Genomic DNA, 24,163 nt, shown 5'->3' on the forward strand with positions numbered 1-24,163 from the left:
GCATTAAAAATCCTTAACATTTTAGAACAAATCTAAAAGCTGTGTTAATATTTATTTACTGTAGTCATGAGTGTAACATAAGCCTCTTAGTTTGTACCTTGCAATCTCCCCATCTCAGAATCATCCGATTCACTTTCACCAGAGGTAGTCATGCCCACAGCCCCAGCAACAGAACTAGAAGCTACAGGAGGAGAAAAAATTAGTGGCACTATATTAATAAGTCACACAGTATACATACTTGTTAACTCTTCCTGAAATCCTCCTTCCAAAGTAGTCAAAGAAAACCTTTAATGACTCCAGTAGGAATAGGAATGGGCATACAAAAAAAGCAGGTTTATTTTTAGTCTTGACCCACATAGTATGGAATGACTGCACTTGAACACACAAGGTCAGTTTAAACTTTCAGCCATGCAATATGGTTGAAACTTTGGGGCTTCTTTTTCTTTAGTAAATAAGCAATTTAAAACAGAGGGCAATGGCATTATACCATATAAAATAATAACAGTTCAAACATATTTGCTTAAACAGAAAACTGACAGGAATATTCAGAATTAGGAGCTATAATCAGAACTTGGTGTGCTTTGCACCCTGCAACAAGGCTGCCAAGCAGATATGCACTAATACAGTTTGTAGGATTAGACTAGTGTAGCAGCTTTGTAGCTTTCACAAAACCACAGAGGTTAAAGAGGCAGAGGAAACACTTCCAACAGACTTGTGGAACAGACAAACATTTGTTCAGGGTACTATTAGTTTGCTTGCTTGCAAGGTAAGTTGCTAACAACAAAAATCTATGCATGTTTACTCAGAACTAAATTCCATAGATTTCAGTGGTATTTACTCCCTAGAAAGAGTGCATATGTCTGCCCATAACAATGAAAAGTGAAGGGTGTTAAGATGCTTCTATTACCTGTTAATAGAAGTATCAACCAAACTAAGCAAATTAAAACTAACGTGCAAAAACAGCCAGTGAGCAAATGGCTTTACTTATATTCAGCAACACTTCTTACCAAAATGAAGTCAGTAGATCTATGATCCTATTAAGCACATGGTATATTGGACAGGAGCCAAGGCAAATGAATGCTCACTCCTTTTTAACCACAGGAGAGGTATCAGGAGTCACATACACACACCCTGCCCTCACTGTCCCTTGACAAATATATTTAAAGGAAAACATCAACATTAAACCACAGTTAATACTAGCTAGGATTCCTTGTTTTAACAAGAATCTCAGCCAAACTTGAAACCTCAGTAAGAGACTACATATTTTTAGAAGGTGAGATCTAAATTTATCTTCAACTGACTTGAATAGAAACATAGGTATCACTAAGTGTAGCTGGTGCAAGAAAAAATAGAAATAGCAGTCTCATCCACAGGTTCTTAAGAGGAAACTGTTGGCAGAATATGCTTTGAAGTTAAAGAACTACTTTAGGTACATGGTTTGGGAATGCTAAATGGGTCCTCTTTGAACAAGCCTCTATGCTATATTATAAACTTTCTTCCAAAGTCTCAAATGGAGTATAACAGATCACAAAGCGGAAACATTTCAAGTAACTCAAGTCCAAAGACCCTTTAAGCATTTTCTCCTTTTTAAAATCTGGCCAAAACAGAGCACTGAATAAAGCATACTGAACTGTACTAGTATTGACATTTCTAGGCAGAGCAAATACAAACAATTTATGGACAATAACTGCTTTTTCTGTGCCAGTGTTGAGTGACACTAGTTAGCCATACCTGCTGCTCCTTGTGGAGCCTCATCAGCTCGTGCAGCTGAAGAATTAACTCCATCCTGGTTGTTATCAGGATCAGCCATTTTCTCCTGTCGGCGAGCTTCAGCTGCTCCTCTTTTGCCCAGGCCAGAGCCTCGCCGACTGAAAACAGAGTTATCATCAGGAGCCATCCAGATTACGCTATGTGGTCTACAGTGCTGGTACATGCAGACATGGAGTCATAACAGAACAGTTAAACTATATGCAAAAAGTTGTTAAAAGGGAAGTTCAAACAGTCACATCTGCAGATGAAGCAGATGAGAGGCATGTTGAGAAAAAGAGATGCATTATCAACATTATCACATCCATGCTTCACTGACTTCAAAAACTACTTGTTCAGATATGCCTACAAAGAAATTTCCTTCTATTTTCCTAATTTTTATAGAAAAACAAAATTTCTGTATTGTTCAAAACAGCTGGTGAGTAATAACACATCTTCAAGACCTCACACCAGGCTAGTTAACAGCACTGTAATTAGATTATCTGAATTGGGCCGTAGTTCTCTTGTAACATGTTAGGTTATTTTGTAGTGTCCATTTCAGCGCAGAGAAATTGGGCCCCTGTATTAAATTATCCTGTCTCTTGGGTGGTTTATTGCATATTATCCTGTAGCCACCACGACACAAATATAGGTTGTCAATAAGAATGTGCTTTCTAAACTCTTCGGGGAGATTCCCTCAAACACAAATTCATCTTCACAATCTTAACATACATATAATTTTTAAAGTTCGAAAATACCTGGTACTAGCACAGGAGCCCGTGGTCTTTTGCCGTGTGCTCCGCCTTAAACTGGGGAGCTCCGCAGGTGGTGATTCACTGCGCTTTTTTGTTGATTTTCTTAAGCCTAAAGAGAGAAAAAGACAGCTAAAACAAAGACAATTCTAGTTTCTTTACGAAGACTGTGCTTCAGAAAATGAAACGAAGCTGCACATTCAAGGGAAAACACAAATTGTATTTATTCTCTGTCAGATGCAATACTTCCTGTGCTGCATGTATTTATGTGGTTAACAACATCACATTATATGCAATAACCTTGCCCGGCTATGCCCCTCTTTAATAAAAAGATGGGGGAAAGGTCTACATTGTATGGTGGTGGACCTGTATTCCAATACTTGAACTGGGACCATAAAATAGATGACAAATTTCAAGATTTTCTTCCACCCTGAATTGCAAAGCCTTTTTAAAGAAAGAAAACTTATTGAAGCATGCATCAGAATCCATCTGAAGTTTCTGGGCTAATTTGCATATCACAGTAAACCATGACTTACCACAAACAATTTTTGGAGCATACTGAAGAATTTTCTACCTTTACTCTTTTTGGCTTAGTATTACATGGGAATCAGTCTTGGCTTCCTGAGTTTCCCCAAAACAAATCACAAGCAGTAAGCCAAGGTTACCAGAACTAAGCCAAGTCAGAACTTGTTTGTATTATTAGCTGAAGGACAGGTATTCAAAGAGTATGCATGGATGCAAGAATCTCAAATGTGGATTTCTATTCAATCAAGCTGAACAAGTTCCTTTCTCCTTTCTCCTTAAAGCTAGGGTCTTAACAGGGCAGTCACTTAAAAAAAAAAAATGTGTAAAATAATGGGAAATGTAAGACAAAATCCTTGCTAGTCCTGTGAAGGAAGTATAAGCGACATTGTGAAAGATCCACTTGTTGAAGGCCAAAGTCCTAGATTAAATACTACGCGTGAACAGAGTGATGTCCTTGGTCTACATCTCAAAACGACTTCAAGGCCTCACAAGGCACAATCTGAACTAAAGCTAGAAATACAGGCATTGCCACTGGGGTCATTTCAAGTGCTATGCATTTTTCCTTAAGCTTCTTTTGAAGGAAACTAGCAGTTGCATATTTCAAAGTTGTATTTAGGAGTACCAGTTTGTGATATAACTTTGAACACATATTTCAAGCACTACTCTGGGGTGAATTTCCATTTTAGAGGGAAGTTGAACCTACAGAAGAGCTATGAAATGTGACTGAGCAGCGAATTTTTATTTTTAAATATGCAAGAGTTTGAAATCTGTTCTAACAGTAAGAATGCAAAAGATATCCAAAACAATAGCATTGTTTAAACAAAGGAAGGTTATTCCTTTTCAGAAGTTTAGAACAAAGGCTATGGGATATCAATGCATGGAAAACTACTGAAGTCACACAGTCATAACTCATGTTGCGTCTGCTTCAGGATACATGTTTTCGTGTTGCATCCCGTGGTAACCCGGCAGTACCGGAACGGGTTACTTCCGGGTTTCGCCACTCACACGTGCGCAGAACCGCTAAATCGCGCCGCACGCATGCGCAGACATGGGGCTTCAGCTTGCGTTAGTTCAGTGTTACGGATGGGCCTCTGGAATGGATCCCGTCCGTAACACAAGGTTCCACTGTATTTTGGTAATAATAGCTAGAATACGTGATAAAACCAAGAGAGGTTAGAGGTTGTGAAAGGCTGTGTCTACAATATGCATTCAGAAGTGGACCCTATCCCTCTTCCAAGGAGTGAGGCACTCTATGTAGAAAATGAAATATATTCCGATCATCTTAGAGACTTAACACCAATTTTTAAATAAGAGCTCGGAACTGTTCTTGATCTGGGAGCTGGAGCAACTTAGCTGAACAATGTTTAGACTAGTAGCTTCTGTCCCACACCATGTTATGTGGTTTAATCTACCATCAGACCAGGGTGTATGCCTAAGAGCATCCAAGCAACCTGTTGCAAAGCTGACTTGAAAATGCTTTAGCTGCTCAGTTACCAGAAGTAGCTGAGTTATTAACTACTTGAGAGATAAATTTCCTTATATCACGCCTATCCACCTCAAGGCTCAGAAGGATTCTGAAACCTTGCATGCGCCTGAATTCAGGCCACAGGTTCAAAAACAACCATTTCCCATCATCGGATAGCAAGCTGCAAATTTATTTTACCAGCATAAGCCTTCCTAAGTTCATTTATGTATCATAACCTTAAGATGATACTACTACCTATACATCTAGGAAATAAGCACAAGCTCTCCAGAGTCTTAGCAAAGGACTTTCTCATGAACTCCTACTTGATCTTTCAAACTGGAAATTATTACTATTATTATGTACCTGTCCTCCTTTCCCAAGGTCCCAGGGCAGGTTAAAACACCAAAATACAACATAAAAATGACTTAGAACAACTTAAAATCACAAAAATAGGGTGGGCGCTAAAAAATATACACCTCAAGTGCCAAAAGCCAGGGTAAAGAGGCGTCTTCAGAATCTGCAAGAAGTTGTAAAATGAAGGTGCCAGAAGCACCTCTGTGATGAGGGAATTTCACAACTTGGGGGCTGCCACAGAGAATACCCTCTCTCAGCCCACTACTACCCAAGCCCCTGAGGGTGGAGGAACTACCAAGAATGACCCTTCTGCCACTCTTAGCACCCCTTCACTTATGATAACACATTGTGGCCTATTCTGACTAGTAGCAGCTTTGTAAGGCCTAAATTAGAGGTTTTTCTTAGCCTTACTACAAGATACCCATTGTTGAAGTGTCAGGGATCAAACCCAGGCCCTTTTGCATGCAAGGGACAGCTGAGTTACACAATTGACTCTTCCCATATTTTTACTTGATAACAGCTTGGAACTAACCTTTGGGATTAATTGGTGAATATTAGTCAGTTGTACCAGTGCTTTCTTTCTTCCCTGTTATTTCAACCTATGAAATCTAAACTATATGGACAATGTAAAACAAAACAAAAAACCCTATTCTCTACTGTTAAGCATTTGGTCTTCTGATTGTACTGATTTACAGTAACCAGAACTTGATCCTGTACTAGCCAGCCAGCTCATGAAGTTAAGTGTGAGGCTCTTCTGTGTTTCAACTATGGTGGAAGCACAACTGGTGGGGTCAAGAGATAGAGCTCTCTCAATGGTCATAACATCCCAACTGTCTTCTCTTAGTTTGCAAAGACTTTCCTGCCAGCAGACTAAATCTCCTTTTTTTTACTGGAAGACTGTGTTTTATCTGCTATGCCTTGGTTAGATTTTATTTATTAAATTTGTATTCCACCCTTCAGCCTAAAGGTACGCCGGCTGAGACCCTACCTGCCTTTGGACCGTCTTGCTAGAGTGGTTGCATGCTCTGGTTATCTCCTGCTTGGACTACTGCAATGTGCTCAACCTGAGGCTACCTTTGAAGGTAACTCGGAAACTACAACTAATCCAGAATGTGGCAGCTAGACTGGTGACTGGGAGTGGCCGCCAAAACCATAAACACTGGTCCTGAAGGATCTTTATTGGTTCCCAGTGCGTTTCTGAGCAAAATTCAAAGTGTTGCTGCTGACCTTTAAAGCCCTAAATGGCCTCGGCCCAGTATACCTGAAGGAACATCTCCACTCCCATTGCTCAGCACAGACACTGAGGTCCCTCCTCTGAGGGTCTTCTGCTGTTTCCTTCACTGTGAGAAGCAAAATTACAGGGAACCAGGCAGAGGGCCTTCTCAGTAGTGGTGCCCTCCCTGTGGAACACCCTTCAGATGTCAAGGAGATAAAGAACTACATAACTTTTAGAAGACATCTGAAGGCAGCCCTGTATTGGGAAGTTTTTAATGTTTGATGTTTATTATGTTTTGATATATGCTGGGTGGAGTAAATAATAACAATAACAGTAATAATAGTAGGGACATCAAAAAAGCAACACATCTGAACAACCTCCCTCTCTCCAAAATATCAAACCAATTCAACAGCAGTCTGGGTCGCACACCAGTTTCCACAGGCTGAAAAAAAGAGATTTGGTGCTGCAAAACACCTCTGGGCTACTTAATCGGAGGTTATGGACTGTGCTCCTGGGTAGTATTACTAAACACACATAGTTCTAAGGCATAGCAGAGAAGGACTATAAAACCTTGGTAAATAATATATAAACAAGGTGATATCAGGGGATGAAAATATTTCAGGGTCCATATTAAAAAGCATACCCAATGTTAAGTTACTGTACAATAAGACAAGCAACTTGGAAGGACTAAGGACCAGTTCATATTTTGGATTAAATCTTTGCATCCAGAAAACTAGCAACCTGAATAGATCAGGTCAAACCCTCTCTTCTTCAACATGGAGTTGTCCCCCCTATGGGGAAGTATTCAAATATACACCTCTGCATCTATAGCTGAAGTATTACAGTAGCTTCTCCTTGGCTATAACAGCTGTACAGACTTCCCCTCCCCATGATTCTCACCTGCAAATTACTTCTTATACTATTTAATGCAAATCCTGCACAATAAGCATGTTACATAAGGTGGTCAAATTTCAAGCCCTCACATAAGTAAAAACATTTTCAACTTACTTGCTAGTTTAGCCTGCAATCCTGAAGGCCCGGGTTTTGATGCCTCTGGCTTAGAAGAGCCTGGCAGAGTCAGTTTTGTTTTAGGCAGGCTAACCTTGGGGCTGAAACGAGCAGCCCAATCAAACTTTGAAGAGCCACTTATTTTATTCTGTTCTTTATCACGGCTACTTCTCCGTGGGCTGGGGCTGGATGCAGATCTGGAACGCCTGGCCTTACTCTGGTCTTTCCCCTGTTTCACTCTGGCACCCTGAGGAACAGCAGAAGAGGCAGAAGCAACAACAGAAGAGGAGGAGGATGTGGAGGCTGAAGAAGAAGAATCTGTGATGGTGCTACACCCAGCTTTGGCTGAGCTCGCTGATTTTGAAGCCAGCTTGGTGGGTTTTGCTGGTCTCTCTTCACTGCCAGTCGATTCAGCTGGTGGACGACTCTTTACAATGGATGAGGTCTCTGTCCTTTTCCGTTTCTGGCTTCGGGAGCCACTGGCAGCTCCACCCTTTCTGGTATGAGCCTTGCTTGTTGATGGCAATTGTGAAGACTTTGACTCCTGCTCTTGATGCAAGTGTCTTTTCTTAGACTTAGTCTGTGGCTTGTTTGTTTCCAAATCTGAGGAAGAATCAGCGTGCTGAAGTGCTTTGGTTTTTTTGGCAGGGCTAGGAGAATTTGTCTGGTTGTAATCTGGGCTAGCACTGCGTTTCACTCCTCGAGGACTGTCCTTTTTAGGCACCTGCCCTGGTTTTTGCCGCTCCAAAGTACTGTCTGTGTCCAGAGCCTCTTGTTGTGGAATTATAATAGCAGATGAGGTACAGCCTCTGTTGAGGGGGAGAAAAAAGCAGTATAATCATCATCTACAGAGTCATCCAGCTATTTAATTTGTGGTATTCCAAGGAAAGGAAATTATAATAGTTACTTTTTTTACTATCTAAAATGCAAAAATCTACATTAAACTTTTAATTCTGATTTTAGTAAGCAACTTTGATTGAAGCAGTAGTGCTGAAAGTTTTACAGAAACTTGTATCATCAACAGGTGTGTCTCTAACATACTAAACAATTAATACTGAAAAGTGACCACTTCAGTATTGCATTCTTTTTTATTATTATTATTTTAGAATTTTAGAATTTTCACCAAAAAGGTAATGGATATTCAAAAATGCAGTATAGCTGGGGAAAATTTCCAGGCTGCAGTTCAAGAAATAACAGATATAACAGAAACTGGGGTCATCAAATGAAGTGGTGGTGGTTCAGGGTAGACAAAAGGAAGCACTTCATTACATAGCACATATAACTATATAGCATCCATAAATAAAATTGTTATTGCTTACAACAGATACGACAATGAAGTTTACAATATATACTGTTGAAGTTATATTTGTAAATTCAGAAAAATATATGTTACCTTTTAGAAACTTGTCCCTTGGACTGTTCAGAAGTAGTATTGGACTGCACTTTGGGTGCCTTTGATACTGATTTCCTACTTTCAGAAGGGCTATGTGCCTTATGTTTTGCCTGCCCTAAATGTGACCTGTCAGTAAATAATTAAGAACAGAAAGCTATCAGGAAAACTGGCATACAAACACAAATGTATACATGGAGTATATTTGCAGTATAGTTTTCCATTAAGCCTATACAAAGATGTTCTAGGGAGAAAAGTTAAGTATATCAAGACATCAATTCTCTCAAATGAAATTATATCTCAAATTAGTATTCTTCGATATTTCCTGGCCTTTTCAGTCTTTTAATCATTCACATTAAGCAGAGATTTGGAATCATGAACCTATTTGGAAGTTTGTAGTTTCCTATATTCATTTGCATTTCTTCTTACTAACAATATCCATACGGGCAACTAAGAAATGCTCCAAACTTCTCACTTTCCCTCTACACAAATGATAAACATTTGCACAATGATTCTGTAGTTGATAAATCCTGCAGCTCCATAAAATTATTTATAACTTGAGCAATTATTCACCAAATTTACATTTAGCATTTTTATTTACCAAAATAAATCAGATGTCAATGGAATAAACAACTATCTGATGTTTAGAAGATATCTGAAGGCAGCCCTGTTTAGGGAAGTTTTTAAATGACTGATATTTTAATGTATAGTTAATCTCCTCTGAATAAAGAAATGCTAGTGGTTGGCAACAGTTTACCATTACCCTTTGAAATGGGGGGGGGGGCAAGAAGAATCACTGTCCCTGTGTAATACAGAAATTAGAAATAAGTGAAGAGAAAGTGAAGCACAAGCTGCCACATGCACTACTGACGTAATGCTGAGGGAGATGTGCCCAGGCACGGTTAAGTAATATGATCAGCCACCAGAGTCCATCTCCTTCTTAATTATGCAGACCAATTGCTTGATATATCTTGGCCACTTGAGAATTCAGTTACTCAATATTTCTAAAGTTAATAGCATTTGAATTAAATATCTGAAAATTAAGCTGCATCTGTTTAAACATAAATCTAGTCAGTCATACCACATCCTGTCAAGTCAGATTCACCAACTTTTGTGCAGAGAATACAGGGCATACAGTAATTATTAAAAAGATGCTGTTGTATCTCTGGATTTAGAGTAATTTATTTAAAATTTATTATGCATCCCTGAATGTCAAAATATGTTTCTAAATGGTTTACAAAGCATCAAAAACCAGTTAAACAAACTATTAAAAGATAAATATCCAGGTCAAGATATTTGCGTAAACAAGTGCTTCAAAAGCCAGTGGAAAGCTAATATAGATGCCCCTGCCCCGAGTATTTTGGTTGAAAGTACATTCCATAAAACCAGTGCTACCACTGAGAAAGCCCATATCCGTGTTACTACAAAGCAACAATGATTAGGCCATGGAAGTCTAACGAGGTTCCATTTATTTATCTTAATGATGTTACTGGGCAGTGGAGGGGGATTTAGTCTTTCAAGAAATTAAGGACTCCAATTTACGTAGTTTAAAAAACCGTCAACTTCAGAACCCATGGTCTGAAATCGGCTTGTTTTGAGGCTGGCCATATTTATTGTCCAACCATGACTCCTAGTTTCAGACATGAGAGGAAGCCATGACCAGCTTAAACTGAAATTAAAACTTCCAAAGTCCTCCTCCTATACACATAGAAGGAAAGGAGAGGTCACTACAGTGCTGCTAATGCAGTGGTTTGACTTTACCCCTGGAGGCGCACTCCATTGTCCTCGAAGACAGATGGATGCCAACACCAAATAACTATGTGCATATGTTATGTCTGCTGCGTCAAGGTAAAGCCATGCTGAGAGGCTGGTGCATAAATCAACACTCAGCTGTAAAATTGTTTTTACACTCTTGCTGCAAGATAAAGCCAAATGTACAACAGGCCATTTTAGTCTCTTTTTCCAAAGAACTCTGTACTAAAAACCTGAACCAAAAGATTGCATGTGAGCCCTGTGAACTAGGCATTCTAGTTCAATGCTTATAAGGAGGTTGTGCATTTTATGTTTATATTCACAATTCTAGCTGTTAAGGCCAAGAGAAGACATTTCAGAGATACAGTGGTGCCTCGCAAGACGAAAAGAATCCGTTCTGCGATTCTCTTCGTCTAGCGGTTTTTTCGTCTTGCGAAGCAAGCCCATTGACGGCTTAGCGCTATTAGCGGCTTTTAGCGGCTTAGCGGATAAGCGGCTTAGAAAAAGGGGGGGAAAGGGGGGGAAGTCGGAAAAACTCGCAAGACATTTTCGTCTTGCGAAGCAAGCCCATAGGAAATTCGTTTTGCGAAGCACCTCCAAAACGGAAAACCCTTTCGTCTAGCGGGTTTTCCGTCTTGCGAGGCATTCGTCTTGCGGCGCACCACTGTACTAATAAATGCAAGAGAAATACAGTTATCTGTCCTAAATAAAGAAAAAGATTTATTGGGTTATCCCCCCTCAAGTGTTAAACCTCTGATGATCAGAAGCTTGCAGATAACGAGTCATACCTTCCTCCTACTGCGTCGTCTTGCGGTTGGGCCCCGACAGTGTTCCTTTGTGAACGTCGCAGTGAGCCCCCTGGACTGTTACTAGGCCGGTTGGACATTGGCACCTCTCTCCTGAAGGGACATACCCTTTCTAGACACTACCATTCACTGAAAGACAAAAAAAGAGCCCCAATGAGAATATCTGGCCTCTGTTGCAATGTTTACATATTATGATAAAGGTTAATTAATCCTCACAATATTTTAGAGAAAAGAGAATTAAATACCAATGACCATTTCAAACAATGACCAAATATCACTTATTAATGTTTCTAAAGCATTGCTTGCTAGGATACTTTAGCAGATAGAAAGAGAAAGAGAACACAATCAGTGTTTTAAAAAAAAAAATAATCAACAGATTTAAACCAAATCAGAAAGGTCTTATGTACACAATATCCCCTTGGCCATCACTAGGTTGCAGAAGCATAGTATTCTCTTTCCCAGAAAACCCCACAGCTTCAACCACCATTGATGCCAACTAGAGTCATTACTAGACAGTTGGAACTAGCTTCAAATCCTGGCAAAAACCCTAGTTAGTGCCAAGAATAGTCAAAGTCAGTTTCAATATAAGCCTTAATCAGTAATAGGCTGATTAATTCATGCAGAAAAATGAGAGTTGTTGAGTAATCCCTCATAGTTAAGGGAATGGGAGAACTGTGAGAGCATCCCATATATGAGTTCTTACATGTGCTGCTCTCCAATGCACAAACATCACTACTTTTAATTTTGTGACACTTCCTTCAACAAGATTACTCAACAAATGCTTGTATAAACGAGCACAGATTGCTCAGACTGTAATACTAGTTTATTGGTTTATTAAATTTCTATACCACCTTCATCCCAAAATCACAGGGCGGTTTACATTATAAAAACTGAGAAATACATAACATAGAAGCAAACAAAAACAATACCACTAGCCACCGCCCCCCCCCCCCGAATTTAAAAGGCCATAGATGAATATGCCACTCTTAGCCAGGGAGAAGCTCGAAGATGGCTAATCTGCAAGGAAGGAAGACCTTACCAAAGGCATGATTTCAGCATACACTGTCAATAAATAGCATTTAAAATTGTCCAATGTTTAACGATAAATAATGACTTTGGGAATGTTACAGCAACTACATTGTGGCACTGCATTTTAAGGGTTTATGAAGAGCAAAAATGCATACGATGGCTGTGAGGCTTGAAAACATATTACTTTGATGGACAGATTGACGGGGAAAATTAGATATTTAAAAGACCAAAGGTTCATTGAGGACTGGGGGAAATTTGTGGAATATCTGGAAAATATAAGTGAAGGTCAGATAACGCTAGTCGGGTTTAAAAAAGCTCTGTGAAAAGGTTGGAATATTGTCTAAAGAGAAAAAGAAGGAAAGAGAAAATAATGTCAATATAAGCTAGGATTTGTGTGAATTTGTTAAATTAGGGTATGGATGATTTCAGGGGAAGCTGAAGGAAGTCTTATAGAAAGAAATCTGTGACAACAAGGTGTAAACTGTTTTATTTTCTTGTTTGTTATGATTTAAAAACAATAAAAATTATGCGAGAAAAAAAAAAGAAAACATATTACTTTGCTAATGACCTCAGAAGTAAAGCTCCACACTGCGATGCCAATGTCCTTGGTGATAAAAATCTAACGTTTGCACCATTTCCAAGTACAGCAGCTAGTGCCAGAAGTGTGTTGACCATGACATTTTATACTTAAACCATTCACAGTATTTCACCCTCCACCCTCCACTTAGCATGGAAACAATTATCTAAAAAACAGGTAGGAAAATACCTTTTGCTTATGCTGCAGTCATTTACACACTCAGAAGTAGCCCCAATTGAACTCAGTGGAAATCACTTCCAGGTAAGCAATCTTGTTGAAAACATACCTTCCATCAGCCCCAGCTGACATGGCCAATTGCCAGGAATGGCCTTTTTTGTAATCCAACATTTGGAGGGCCACAGATTTCCCACCCCTGAAGTACAAGATCATAGTGCTTTACAATAAACACAGAAGCACAGAGACAGAGACAGAGCAGAGGATCCTGCCAGCTTGGTTTCAATAGTACAGGAGGGCAGATGAATAAGATGAATGGGGGCAAATGCTATTCTACATATACAGGCTTTGTTTCAGTTGCTAATGAGAGGCGAGTGTTAAATGTGTGGTGGTTTTTGAAAGACAAGGTACTGTATTGCCAAAAGTTCTGGGAGAAAAGACAAAATTATCGATTCAGTGTTGCAAGCCCAAGTCTGTGAATTCACTCCCAACTGAGATTACAGGCATCATCCTTGCTGAACAGGCTCATGACAAGGTCTTCCTTATTCCAGTACACATTTTATGGTAGTGCATGGGCTTATGCTTAGTTTTATATAAAATCATGCTTTATTTACTGATTTCAAAAATATTTGTACTTATAAAAGCACAAACTTTCACACACAACACAGTAAAGTGAAATATGGCTTACTGGGAACATGCAAATGTGTGGGCTCTCAGAAAAAGGCTTAAGCCAGCATGGTTGTGTAGTGGTTAAGAGTGGTGGACTTGTAATCTGGTGAACCAGGTTCGCTTCCCCGCTCCTCCACATGCAGCTGCTGGGTGACCTTGGGCTAGTCACACTTCTCTGAAGTCTCTCAGCCTCACTCACCTCAGAGTGTGTTTGTTGTGGGGGAGGAAGGGAAAGGAGATTGTTAGCCGCTTTGAGACTCCTTAAAGGGGAGTGAAAGGCGGATATCAAGCCAAAACTCTTCTTCTTAAGAGCACTTTGATCCTTACTCATCCTTTTTGCTCTGGTAGCAAGCTGAGCTAAGCCAACGCTTGACTTAGCATATCATCCCAAGTCAGGCTCCTGATTAAGGTATTGCCTCACTAACCACAAGCTGTAGCCAAAAGCAAGCCTTGGCATCCAACTGTGGTTAGTGAAAAGAGACCTTAATTGCAAGTGTGATTTTAGACAACATGTTAAGCCAAACTTAACTGATGAGCCATAGCTTGGCCTATCATGCTATGCAAGCGATACCAATATATTGGTTTGTACTATGGAATACCACGAGTCTCACTTAAGCCTTTATTGCGGTTTCATGTAATTTCACCTTTCAGTTCACAACTACAAGGTTAGCTTTGATTTAATCATATATTCCTCTAAACTCACCTTTTAGTATTTTTCTAATGTTTAGTAATTGCCAGTTTTGCTGATGAATCAGATTGTGCCATTTCTTTACAGTCAGTTATATACAGACTCTGTGCAATGACAAAACTATTTCAGCTCGGAAGTTTAAAGAATAGGGAGGAAGCTGTAACTGTGTGTGTGTGTGTGTGTGTGTGTGTAAGTAAGTAAGTAAGTAAGTAAGTAAAGTAAGAGACCTCGTGGCTAGGTGTTACAACTAATCAATATTTAGCATCATTATTACAAATATAGTAGCATTCTGGGCTGAAACAGCTGTTATACCAGTATTAGTCCTCAGTAACAGATTTACGTATTGTGAGATAGAACAGCAAATTATAGGGTATAACAAGTTTGAACAGAAGTTAGTGCCTTATCTTAAGAATGTTCTGTCCAAAACACTCCAACAGTTATCTGAATGATTTGTGCTTATTTATCCTCTCTTGCAGGAGCAAGTTGCCATCTGAACAAGATTCTTCTTCCTTTCTTCCAGTTTCTTTCAAGTTTCCTCAGTTCTACCCTATTGTGAATACACCATAGCCATGTCCGTTTGGTCACATTTTATTAAGTGTTGCAGTAATGTAGTTCAAGTATTTAACATGCACACAAAAGGTTCTGTTTCATTTGTTCATAAGCTTGCCAAAATGTTATAAAACATGTATGGCTTTGGGGTGGTTTGACACAGAAGCTTCATTGTACTAAATAGGTTCTGCTTAAGCCTTCTTTTGTAGAGCTTTTAATATTTTTGGATAGGACAGGACTAGAGGATCCATCAGTCACCTAGCATGAATGTTAAAGGCATTAAAATGTGTACAAATCCATTCGCAATTGCCCCAATTTTTCAGTATAATGGCAAGAGAACCAACCAAAAATTAATTTTTAAAATTAATAATTAAATGTGGTATACCTAAATCCAGATTTGTCTGTTCAGTTGAACGGACACATGAAATCTATGCAACTGACCTTACTCTTCCACATTACAAGTACCCAACTGGCAAGCAATACCACCCACACAGAAGGACGGAGTTGGGTGGGACCTTAGAAGTCATCTAGTCCAACCCCCTACACAATATTTTCAGTTGCATGAACTCCATGTTTCTGTTCCAGTGACCAAATGAATTTGGGGTTTTGCTCCACTTCTCCATCACCGACATACATGCTGCTCCAAGTTAGCGATGAAGCTTGAACCAAACACAATATAGCACATCACAATACACCATACACATATTGCCTAAATAAAATTTCCTAGCATTTTTGGAGTTTCCGTGAACATGGAAAGCCCTTAACAAAACATGTTAAACTCACAGTGGAGGTTTTTTTTGTTAATTTATACTTGCTTTATAATCTTAATTTTCTAAAAAGGTCTGAACCATTCTTAAAAAGAGAACCATGTTTAGGCCACAAGCTATTTAATTATAATGTGAGCACCTATTATTGTCTTAGCTAGGTAAACTGACTTCAGTTTTAAGAGATACTGCCAGTCCTGCAAAATCGCTATCTGAAGCTCAAGCTAGATTTCTGCTCTTATATCCTTACTGGATTTAACTACATTGTTTACCTGTTTAATTTATTGTGTTTGCATGGTTTGTGCATATGCAACTCATTAGTTATACAATGCTAGTTTGAATGTTTTTTGTCAGTGCCAAGGGCAGAGTCATCTTTTAGTCCCCTGCAGTACAGAAGCCTTTTGCAAACACTACTATTTATTTAATGTCTCTATGGAATAACAGCCAGAAACTTGATTTTTAGAAGAATCTGAAATGCTAGTTACTAGATTCTGAAACTGTTACTAGATTCCATGCACACTGCAACAAAAAAATGTAGATGAGTACATATCTTAACATAAGGAAAGGAGGAATTTTCTTTTTTCATAGCTCTGGCTACCAACACTTTCTTAATGATTTATGTCCCTTCAAAACTTAACAATTAGTTCATAACCTGGGAATTCTATCCCTGGGTAGACTTGCCTAAACAAAAACATTTCTATTTTTTATTTTTTTATTTTGCTTAAAAATGTATACAGGAAATGCAGTGTAAGCAATGGAAGTCAATCAATGAAATTTTATTAATATTTTCATATTGAGATATTTGTAGAATAAATTTGGAAGAAATTCTTCCAACTTTTCTCCTTTTTTCTTTCTATTTCTTCTTTTTCCTTTTCTTCTTTTTTTCTCTTTCACTCTTTTTTTATGTATGTGTGCTTATCTGATATATATATGTATTTGCAATATTTTGCTTATATTTTCTAATAATTATGTTAAATTAATAAATTTTTAAATTAAAAAAAATGTTTCTATAACCTGGGAATTCACAAACTTCATTTCTCACCATCAATTTCTAATACAGCTTCTGCAGGAGGTGGATCTAAGTCACTTCTGCAAAGCAGGAAACATTATCATGCCTTTTTTCGTTCATGCATAAGTATGATATCGCAATTAAAGCACAACAGTACATGCAATACTTATGAACATATGCACATGTCTGATATCTCAACTAAGGTCTTTTGAGGCAGAAGGCAGAAATGACAAGGTCTATTTTTGGACAAGAACTGCTTGTCAAGATTAAGGCGGATTCCCACATGACCAACCTGTCAAGATCACATGATGTTACACCCTTTAATATATATATTTCTAGGTAAGTATACCTAAGGACAGGCTACACAACTCAGTTTGACTAGAAACATTTTCTGGTCTTTGAGAGGAAGGAAAGGCACCTATTTATTCGAAGTTACTACAAGATTGAAACACTAGTAACTCCCCCCCCCCATTATCTTCCATCTATTCAGGATCCTTTATAAACACAGAACAGTAATCCTTATTCTATTGCTTCTAAACAATCCATGTACCACATCAACCTTAGAGGGCAATTTAAAAAGTTTAAGGGTTTGAGAATAATTTCATTTTTAAATGGCTTAAAAAAATAATACATGTTAAAAAACAGTTAGAAAAAAAGTGGGCTATTAGACTTTGTGGGCTTATTTGCAAGCCTACATTGCCACCCTGTAATTCTACACTCTGTGTCACCATTTGCCTACTTAATTCTTAATTTATCTCATTTAAAGTGTTCAAACTGTTTCCTATATTCTATTTCAGCTATTTTTAATAATATTTACAACTACAAAGTTCTGCTCACAGAGGACACTAAACCAAACTATGGCTAACCATGAATGAGCAAGCATATTGGGGGCACATTTAGAAAACGGCAGCCACTTTGCTCCCCCACACAGTGCAGCTGCTATTGTGCTGCTGGGAGCTAAGCCATGTTTGGCTTAGAGTTACAAAGCAAAGCAAACATGATTGCTTGTTCATAGTTTGGGCTTAGCATTACATATGAACCAGGACAACAGGTCAGATAGGCGGGCTGAAAGAATTATGACTTGCCTAAGGCATTCACTGAAATTGCGGGGAAAGTCAGTTTGCAGCAGAAGAGATTTGCATCAGGGATGCTACAGTTGATCAATCCTATGCTTCATTACTGTGCTAAGCAAGTTGTAGTTTTTGTTTTAATTCTGATCTCAGTTACAGAAATTACAACAGAGGCCAGAGTTACCAAAACATGAGGCAAGAGAAGAAAAGGGAGGGGAAAAACTGGACAGTGTAGTAAACCAATGATCAACTGCTGAGATCTGAAGTACAGTACAAATTAAAATTCCCTTAGAAATGTCTATATACTTTGGATGTAATGTAAGTTAGAATTATGGGAAATTAAATGTAGGCCTCTCTCTATTTTAGTAGAAAGGCCACCTCAGAGTGCCCCTTCCTAGGAGCAATATTAGTACCCATTATCTAAAAGGTACTACCTACCATGCTGAAGGGATGCGCGTGGCGCTGCGGGTTAAACCACAGAGCCTAGGACTTGCAGATCAGAAGGTTGGTAATCCCCGCGATGGGGTAGGCTCCCATTGTTCGGTCCCTGCTCCTGCCAACCTAGCAGTTCGAAAGCATGTTAAAGTGCAAGTAGATAAATAGGTACCGCTCTGGCGGGAAAGTAAACAGCGTTTCCGTGCGCTGCTCTGGTTCACCAGAAGCAGCTTAGTCATGCTGGCCACATGACACGGAAGCTGTACGCCTGCTCCCTCGGCCAATAAAGCGAGATGAGCGCCGCAACCCCAGAGTCGGCCATGACTGGACCTAATGGTCAGGGGTCCCTTTAACTTTACCATGCTGAAGGTAAATCAGCTACCCATATTAAAACAGCAATTCAATTACATACTTTAGGTGTCAGTTCCATTGAGCTCCCTTCTGAGTCAATTGTGCATGAAAGCACAAGACAGAACCAGGACCCAAATTATTATTTCAGTTAAGAAATATGAATCAAGGGGAAATTGTACAAAGAGTTGGGAGGGGGAAGAAAAAATTGCTAAAATCCATTTTTATCTTATAGTTTCATTTTCACATCAGGTAGCTCCAGAGGAACAAAGATTTTGGGCCAGATTCAACTGAACAGTTGCTCTGGCAGGGCCAGCTCAACAAGTCCCGCTAACACAATGGGGCTTTCCACCACTCTCCTCTGCACCTCCTCCCGCCAAAACAGTTCGGTTCTGTGTTTTAGTTAGATGAAAATTACTGCAGCTTTCTTTCAGTTAATTGAACAGAGTAGAATCTCTAGGGATTTAATCTCTAGAAAATTAAGGAAGAAAATGCTTCTTCTATTAGTAAAATAACGTATGTGCTCAAAACAACAAAATATTTCTTTCTAGATATAATTGTGTTATTCTGTTACTATATCCAATATGTCACTTCTTCTGACACATATGTAACTACCCCACTTTTTTATTTTTGACTAAATATATTACACTATGCAAAATGTTAACATTTATGCATTTTTGAGGCAGCCAAGATTTAATCAGCTGGCCAGTTGTTTTTAAAAAGCAAACAAACCAAAAAATGCCCTAGTTAATGAGTCAGATCAAACTTTTGCCCTTAACTGCCGATAGCAGCGTTCATGACATCATGCCAGTGCTGAGGATTGCCATGGATCCTACTCAGACGCCAACAGCTCAGTCGGTAAGGCATGAGACACTTAATCTCAGAGGCATGGGTTCAAGCCGCATGTTGGGCAAAAGATTCCTGCATTGCAGGGGGTTGGACCAGATAATCTCCGTGGTCCCTTCCAACTCTACAGTTCTATGATTCAATCTATGTGCACTTTATACCAGGGCTAACCCTTTCTCCCTATTCTATAAGCCACCACTCAGCTCACCACTGAAGGATAAGAAAAAGGGCTGCCTTTGTTCACTACAGATCACATAAACAATGAGATTATTCAGGATTTGGAGATAAAGCATGGTCATGCTCACTGAAAGCAATATTCAAATATAAAGAAATACTTGCTTCTACATCTCAATTCACTCTGGATACACCATCAATTGTGGCTTCAATATATAATTAACTCTGATAATTCACATTAACATTTTTATTGTACAATATTTACTCCCATATTCTTTTTGGAATTAGGATGTTCATGGTAGTATATATATAGGATTTTTTGTGATCAGCATTTATCTGCTTCTGAGTTTTCTTTTCCTGTTTTAGAGGGTTTGGGGGGGGTTGGGGGGCGGGTAACCTAGTTGGCATCTTCTGGTCTCCTCAAAGCCCAAGGTTGGGATAGAAAGACAAACTGCTAAAGTGATCAAACAAGCTTCTTTGTTAAGTTAATAGTTCTAGCTATGTGTTAAGTATTTCTCTGCATGACTTAAGAATTCAGCTGACTGGTTGCCACAGAAACTACTAGCTGATGCTTTCAGAAGCAGAATAAAGGGGGGGGGGCTTCTCTCCTGTCTGTCTGGAGGGAATGCAATGGGGCAAGTGTAAGAAGAAAACTGGGCTGGAAAGAGACTCCGGCTTGACTTGCTCTGTGTACTGAATTCAAAGTTCCGGCTTGCAGGGCAGGGGGACAATGAGAGATCCAATAGGGTAGCAATATTATTTGTGTGTAAATAAAAACATCTATCACACAAAAACCACACAGAATGCCCTTCATCTAAGCCTGAGTTGTATGCTGGCACTCTTGAAATCTCTCACTACTTAGAGAGACTGACATGTGCACAACATACCTATCTCATTATTTATACCCCAGTCCATAACTACATTTGGTTAAACTTTCCCTTATTAAATGCAAGCATCAGACATTAATCAATAGCTGCTTCAATAGACAGACACTGAACAGTCCATGATCATCTAGTAAGTGTTGTGTCCATACATGTGTTCATATACATTCATCCCCCTTCCTGTTACTAAATTGGAGTAGCATGGGAACTACTGTAAAGCGAAAAGACATAATCCAAAGGAAATTTTTCATTTATAAAACTGAAGTTTTATGAAACAAAACATGCTCAGAAAAAAAGAGTTTCAAAAGAATGAACCAACAGTGGTAATTTTCCCACTTGTTACGTAGTGAACTGCCCTTCACTTCCCAATCACTGCTCCTGGCTGAGTTATGAGAAGAGACACAATGGTTGTTGTAAAATCAATAAAAATTATTATAAAAAAAAAAAAAAAAAGAGAAGAGACACAATGGGAAGATGTTTAGTCTGCCACAGCCCTAGAGGGAAGAAACATGGTCAAGTGACTAAAGCAGCAACCCGCCCCTTCTGACCCCTCGAGCTGGAGTAAGAAGCTTCTTTTGCCCCTTATCAACTGTATTTGAGATCACAACCCGTTTACTTTATTCAGTGCTCTTTTTCCTCTAGAAAAAAGGTTTAGGGGCACTCTTATATTCCTACTCATATTGAAATACTGCCCCTTAATGAGGCCAAACTTAGATTCACAAAGTGTTTGGGGGTATGCATACTCCCGCACCCCCCCCCCCCAGAAAAAAGAACACTGACTTTGCCACATTAAACTTACTGACAACAGCAGCCAGTGCTGTCTCCATAGTCTCTGTAAGTACTGTTTTTTAAGAAGTGTTGCTAATTAATTTTCTTAAACACATGACTAACAAACTGCCTGCCCTTATAACAGGAAGGATGTGTTGAAGGACAGCCTGTATATTGCAGAAACGTCATAGGAAGGGAAGTTGCAAAGCTTCTGTTCCCAACAGTGCCTTCCTACCTTCCATGGATGGCAGCCAACCCCATTGACAGCTATGTGGGCAGGCCACTTAACCCATTTGAACACATCCATTTGTCCTACAGAATTCTGTAGCAGATACTAAGAAGCATGGCACCTTATCTGGATTACCCTTCATGGGCTCCACTGCTTGGAGAGAAGCTGGTGCCGTGAAAAGTTAATCTTATTTTATTTTTTGTCTTATTAGTTTATAGGCCTGCCCTGTTCCTACTGCTGCCATATTGCCGGGGAACAAATCAGAGTCTGACTTGTGAGGATGCTTGAACCAAAGCTTGTGGTTTGTTTCTCTCCAAACAAGCCATGAGTAACCAAGGCTTGCTCTTGGGGAAACCAAACCATGAACCTGGGTTTGGAGGGATATGACAAGTCCTACTGTAGTTTGATTTGTCTGCAGTGCAGCAGCACCAAGAGCAGGAAAGGAGTGCAGGATAAACTTTTCAGCAGCAGGCAGCAATACACTCCTACGTGTTAATGTTAAACTGACATTTATGGTTTACATTTTACATGCATACTTGACCATTTTCAACAGGAAGTCTGGATGGCACACCACCTGTTTCTTCCTCTAACCTGCTGTTATGTCATTATTAAAATGTAGACTGTGACACCACTCAATTTATTGGTCAAATATTAAATTGGCGGTTTTAAAAAATAAAATCCTTTTCTAAGTGGTAGTCTATTTTATTATATATTATCTTCCAGTTTCAATAGCAGTAATGCGGGCCTATCCTGCTGTTAGACACACAGTGCCAAACTAATATAAGCACTTGCTCCCTCTACCCCATAACTCTCTTAAGAAAACAGCTGCCCTCCATTATATCACACAGTCTCAACTTATCCAACTGTTATCTCTGTTCACATGCACTCAATTGCAAGCAGGATGCACCTGCACTTTTCACAATGACACAGGCGTAGCTGGTTAGGATTTTACATTAGGTTGGTCACTGCTTGGTAGAATGAACATGCGTGCACCATTAAGACTTTATACTAAGAAAGTGAAAGCACCAAGTCTGTGCATGTCCATATAGCTCTGTCCTTTAAAGATATTGCATCACAATACTTGGAGAAGGGGGGAAAGTGGTGGATTGCTCAGTTCTGATGCAGACAATAGTCTGAATGATTCAGGTCACTTTGCACAGGAATTCACAAAGATCCAATTCCTAAAGGATTCCATGCTAATATTGACCTTCTGCTCATGAAATCCATCAAAGTGAGACGATGAAGCTAAGTTGGGTATATTTGCTCTTCTACATATATACGCCAAGGTTGATCTGCCAACATTCTAAGACGACTGAGATCACAAAAACTTGTCTTGGTAGCCAGTCTTAAAGAGTAATATCTATCTACACACACTCACTCACTCACTCACTCACTCTTTAGGCCAAGGTTGGGCATATGTGATCAAACATCAGCTTTTGCCACCTTCATAAAGCAGTAAGGTTCAACAATTGATAATATTCCTAAAGTCAACATGACATTAAGGATACATGTCATAGCATTGCATTTGTTTTTAACTATGTCATTGAGATTCCAGGACCACTGACTATTAGAAGCAGCTTCAGTTTTTGCAGCCTAATGATGCTAGCAACGTGTTTGTGAACATGCATTCAACTATTTCCCCCTCACAACCCTTGTCCGTCATGGCTAATTAAAGCCTGGGTGGGTTCAGGGTGTGGTGAATGTGCCTTTGTATGAGAGGGGTGTGCCTGGCACCTTGAAGGAGGCAGCTGTGTGGCCGCTCTTAAACCTCACCTTGGACCTGATGGCATTTAACAGTTGAAAATACCCACTTTAAGGGTAAGGTAAAGGTAAAGGGACCCCTGACCTAAGGGTAAGGTACTGAGCGCAATTTTAGACATTCCTGTAGGAAGCAAATTATCTGGGTTATGATCTGGGCTTACTCCTGGGAGCTGAGTAAACCCTTGCTCAATCTCTTATGAACTTTTGATACAATTGACCATGGTATCCTCAGACAGTCTATGAGATGGGGAATCTATCCTGCAATGATTATGGTTTAACCTTAAGGCACTGTTTCTCAAACTTGGGTCTCCAGCTACTGTTCGACTTCAACTCCCATCATCCCTAACTAGCAGGACCAGTGGTCAGGGATGATGGGAGTTATAGTCCGACAACAGCTGGGGTGCAAGTCTGAGAAACACTGCCTTAAGGGATGGTTCTAGATCGGGGTAGTCAACCTTTTTATACCTACTGCCCACTAATGCATCTTTCTTGATGGTAAAGTTTTCTTACCGCCCACCAGTGCTCGATGGAAGGAGGATTCAGCTTGTACTGTAGAACCCCCTACCGCCCACCTAGAATCCTGAAATGCCCACTGGTGGGCGGTAGGGACCAGGTTGACAACTCCTGATCTAGATTATTACTGAAAAGTTTAAAAGGCCATAGATTGGCTAATTAAAGGCCTGGAAGAAGAGGAATGTTTTTGCCTGATGCTTAAAGATATGTAATGAAGGCACCAGTAGACACTCCCTGGGGAGAGCATTCCACAAGTGGGAAGCCACAGCAGAAAGGCCTGTTCTCGTGTTTCTGCTCTCCAGATCTCTGAGGAGGCACACGGAGAAGGGCCTAAGATTATGATCACAGGGTCTGGGGCGGATCATACAGGAGACAGAGTCCTTGAGTTATTACAGTCCTGAGCCATTTAAGGCTTTATAGGTCAAAACCAGCACTTTAAATTGGGCCCAGAAACTAAGTGGCAGTTAGTTTCTGGGCCCAATTTAAGTCCATGCAGTTAGATCAAGATTGGCATTATATGCTCAAACCATCTTGAACTGGATGATTGTTTCTTGGCTCTTAAACTCTGGGGTGCCACAGAGCACCATGCAGTCTCTACTGCTACGCTAAGCCTTTGGTTGCCATGATTAGGAAAAATGGAGCAAGATGTCAACAATACGTACATC

At 39.6% G+C, this 24,163-nt stretch overlaps 1 protein-coding gene and 1 long non-coding RNA gene across 5 annotated transcripts in view; one reads left to right on the plus strand and one right to left on the minus strand.

Moving 5' to 3' along the window:
* Nucleotides 1-24,163, minus strand: part of TRIP12 (thyroid hormone receptor interactor 12) — a 68,951-nt gene that overhangs the window by 35,253 nt on the left and 9,535 nt on the right. For all 4 annotated transcript variants that reach the window (XM_081861474.1, XM_081861473.1, XM_081861472.1 and 1 more), the window contains exons 2-7: nucleotides 10,997-11,143; nucleotides 8,460-8,585; nucleotides 7,067-7,875; nucleotides 2,505-2,610; nucleotides 1,732-1,868; nucleotides 98-181 (exon numbers count right to left, since the gene is read on the minus strand). In XM_081861474.1, the coding sequence (XP_081717600.1) occupies nucleotides 98-181; nucleotides 1,732-1,868; nucleotides 2,505-2,610; nucleotides 7,067-7,875; nucleotides 8,460-8,585; nucleotides 10,997-11,094 (1,360 nt within the window). In that variant the 5' untranslated portion in view covers nucleotides 11,095-11,143. The remainder of the gene's footprint in view (nucleotides 1-97; nucleotides 182-1,731; nucleotides 1,869-2,504; nucleotides 2,611-7,066; nucleotides 7,876-8,459; nucleotides 8,586-10,996; nucleotides 11,144-24,163) is intronic.
* LOC309341842 overlaps nucleotides 12,593-24,163 on the plus strand; it is a 55,349-nt gene continuing 43,778 nt past the window's right edge. The window contains exon 1 of the long non-coding RNA XR_014156585.1: nucleotides 12,593-13,734. This is a non-coding gene — a long non-coding RNA (uncharacterized lncRNA). The remainder of the gene's footprint in view (nucleotides 13,735-24,163) is intronic.

This window comes from Podarcis erhardii (assembly GCF_964252035.2).
Source record: "Podarcis erhardii genome assembly, chromosome: 5".
Taxonomy (NCBI): domain Eukaryota; kingdom Metazoa; phylum Chordata; class Lepidosauria; order Squamata; family Lacertidae; genus Podarcis; species Podarcis erhardii.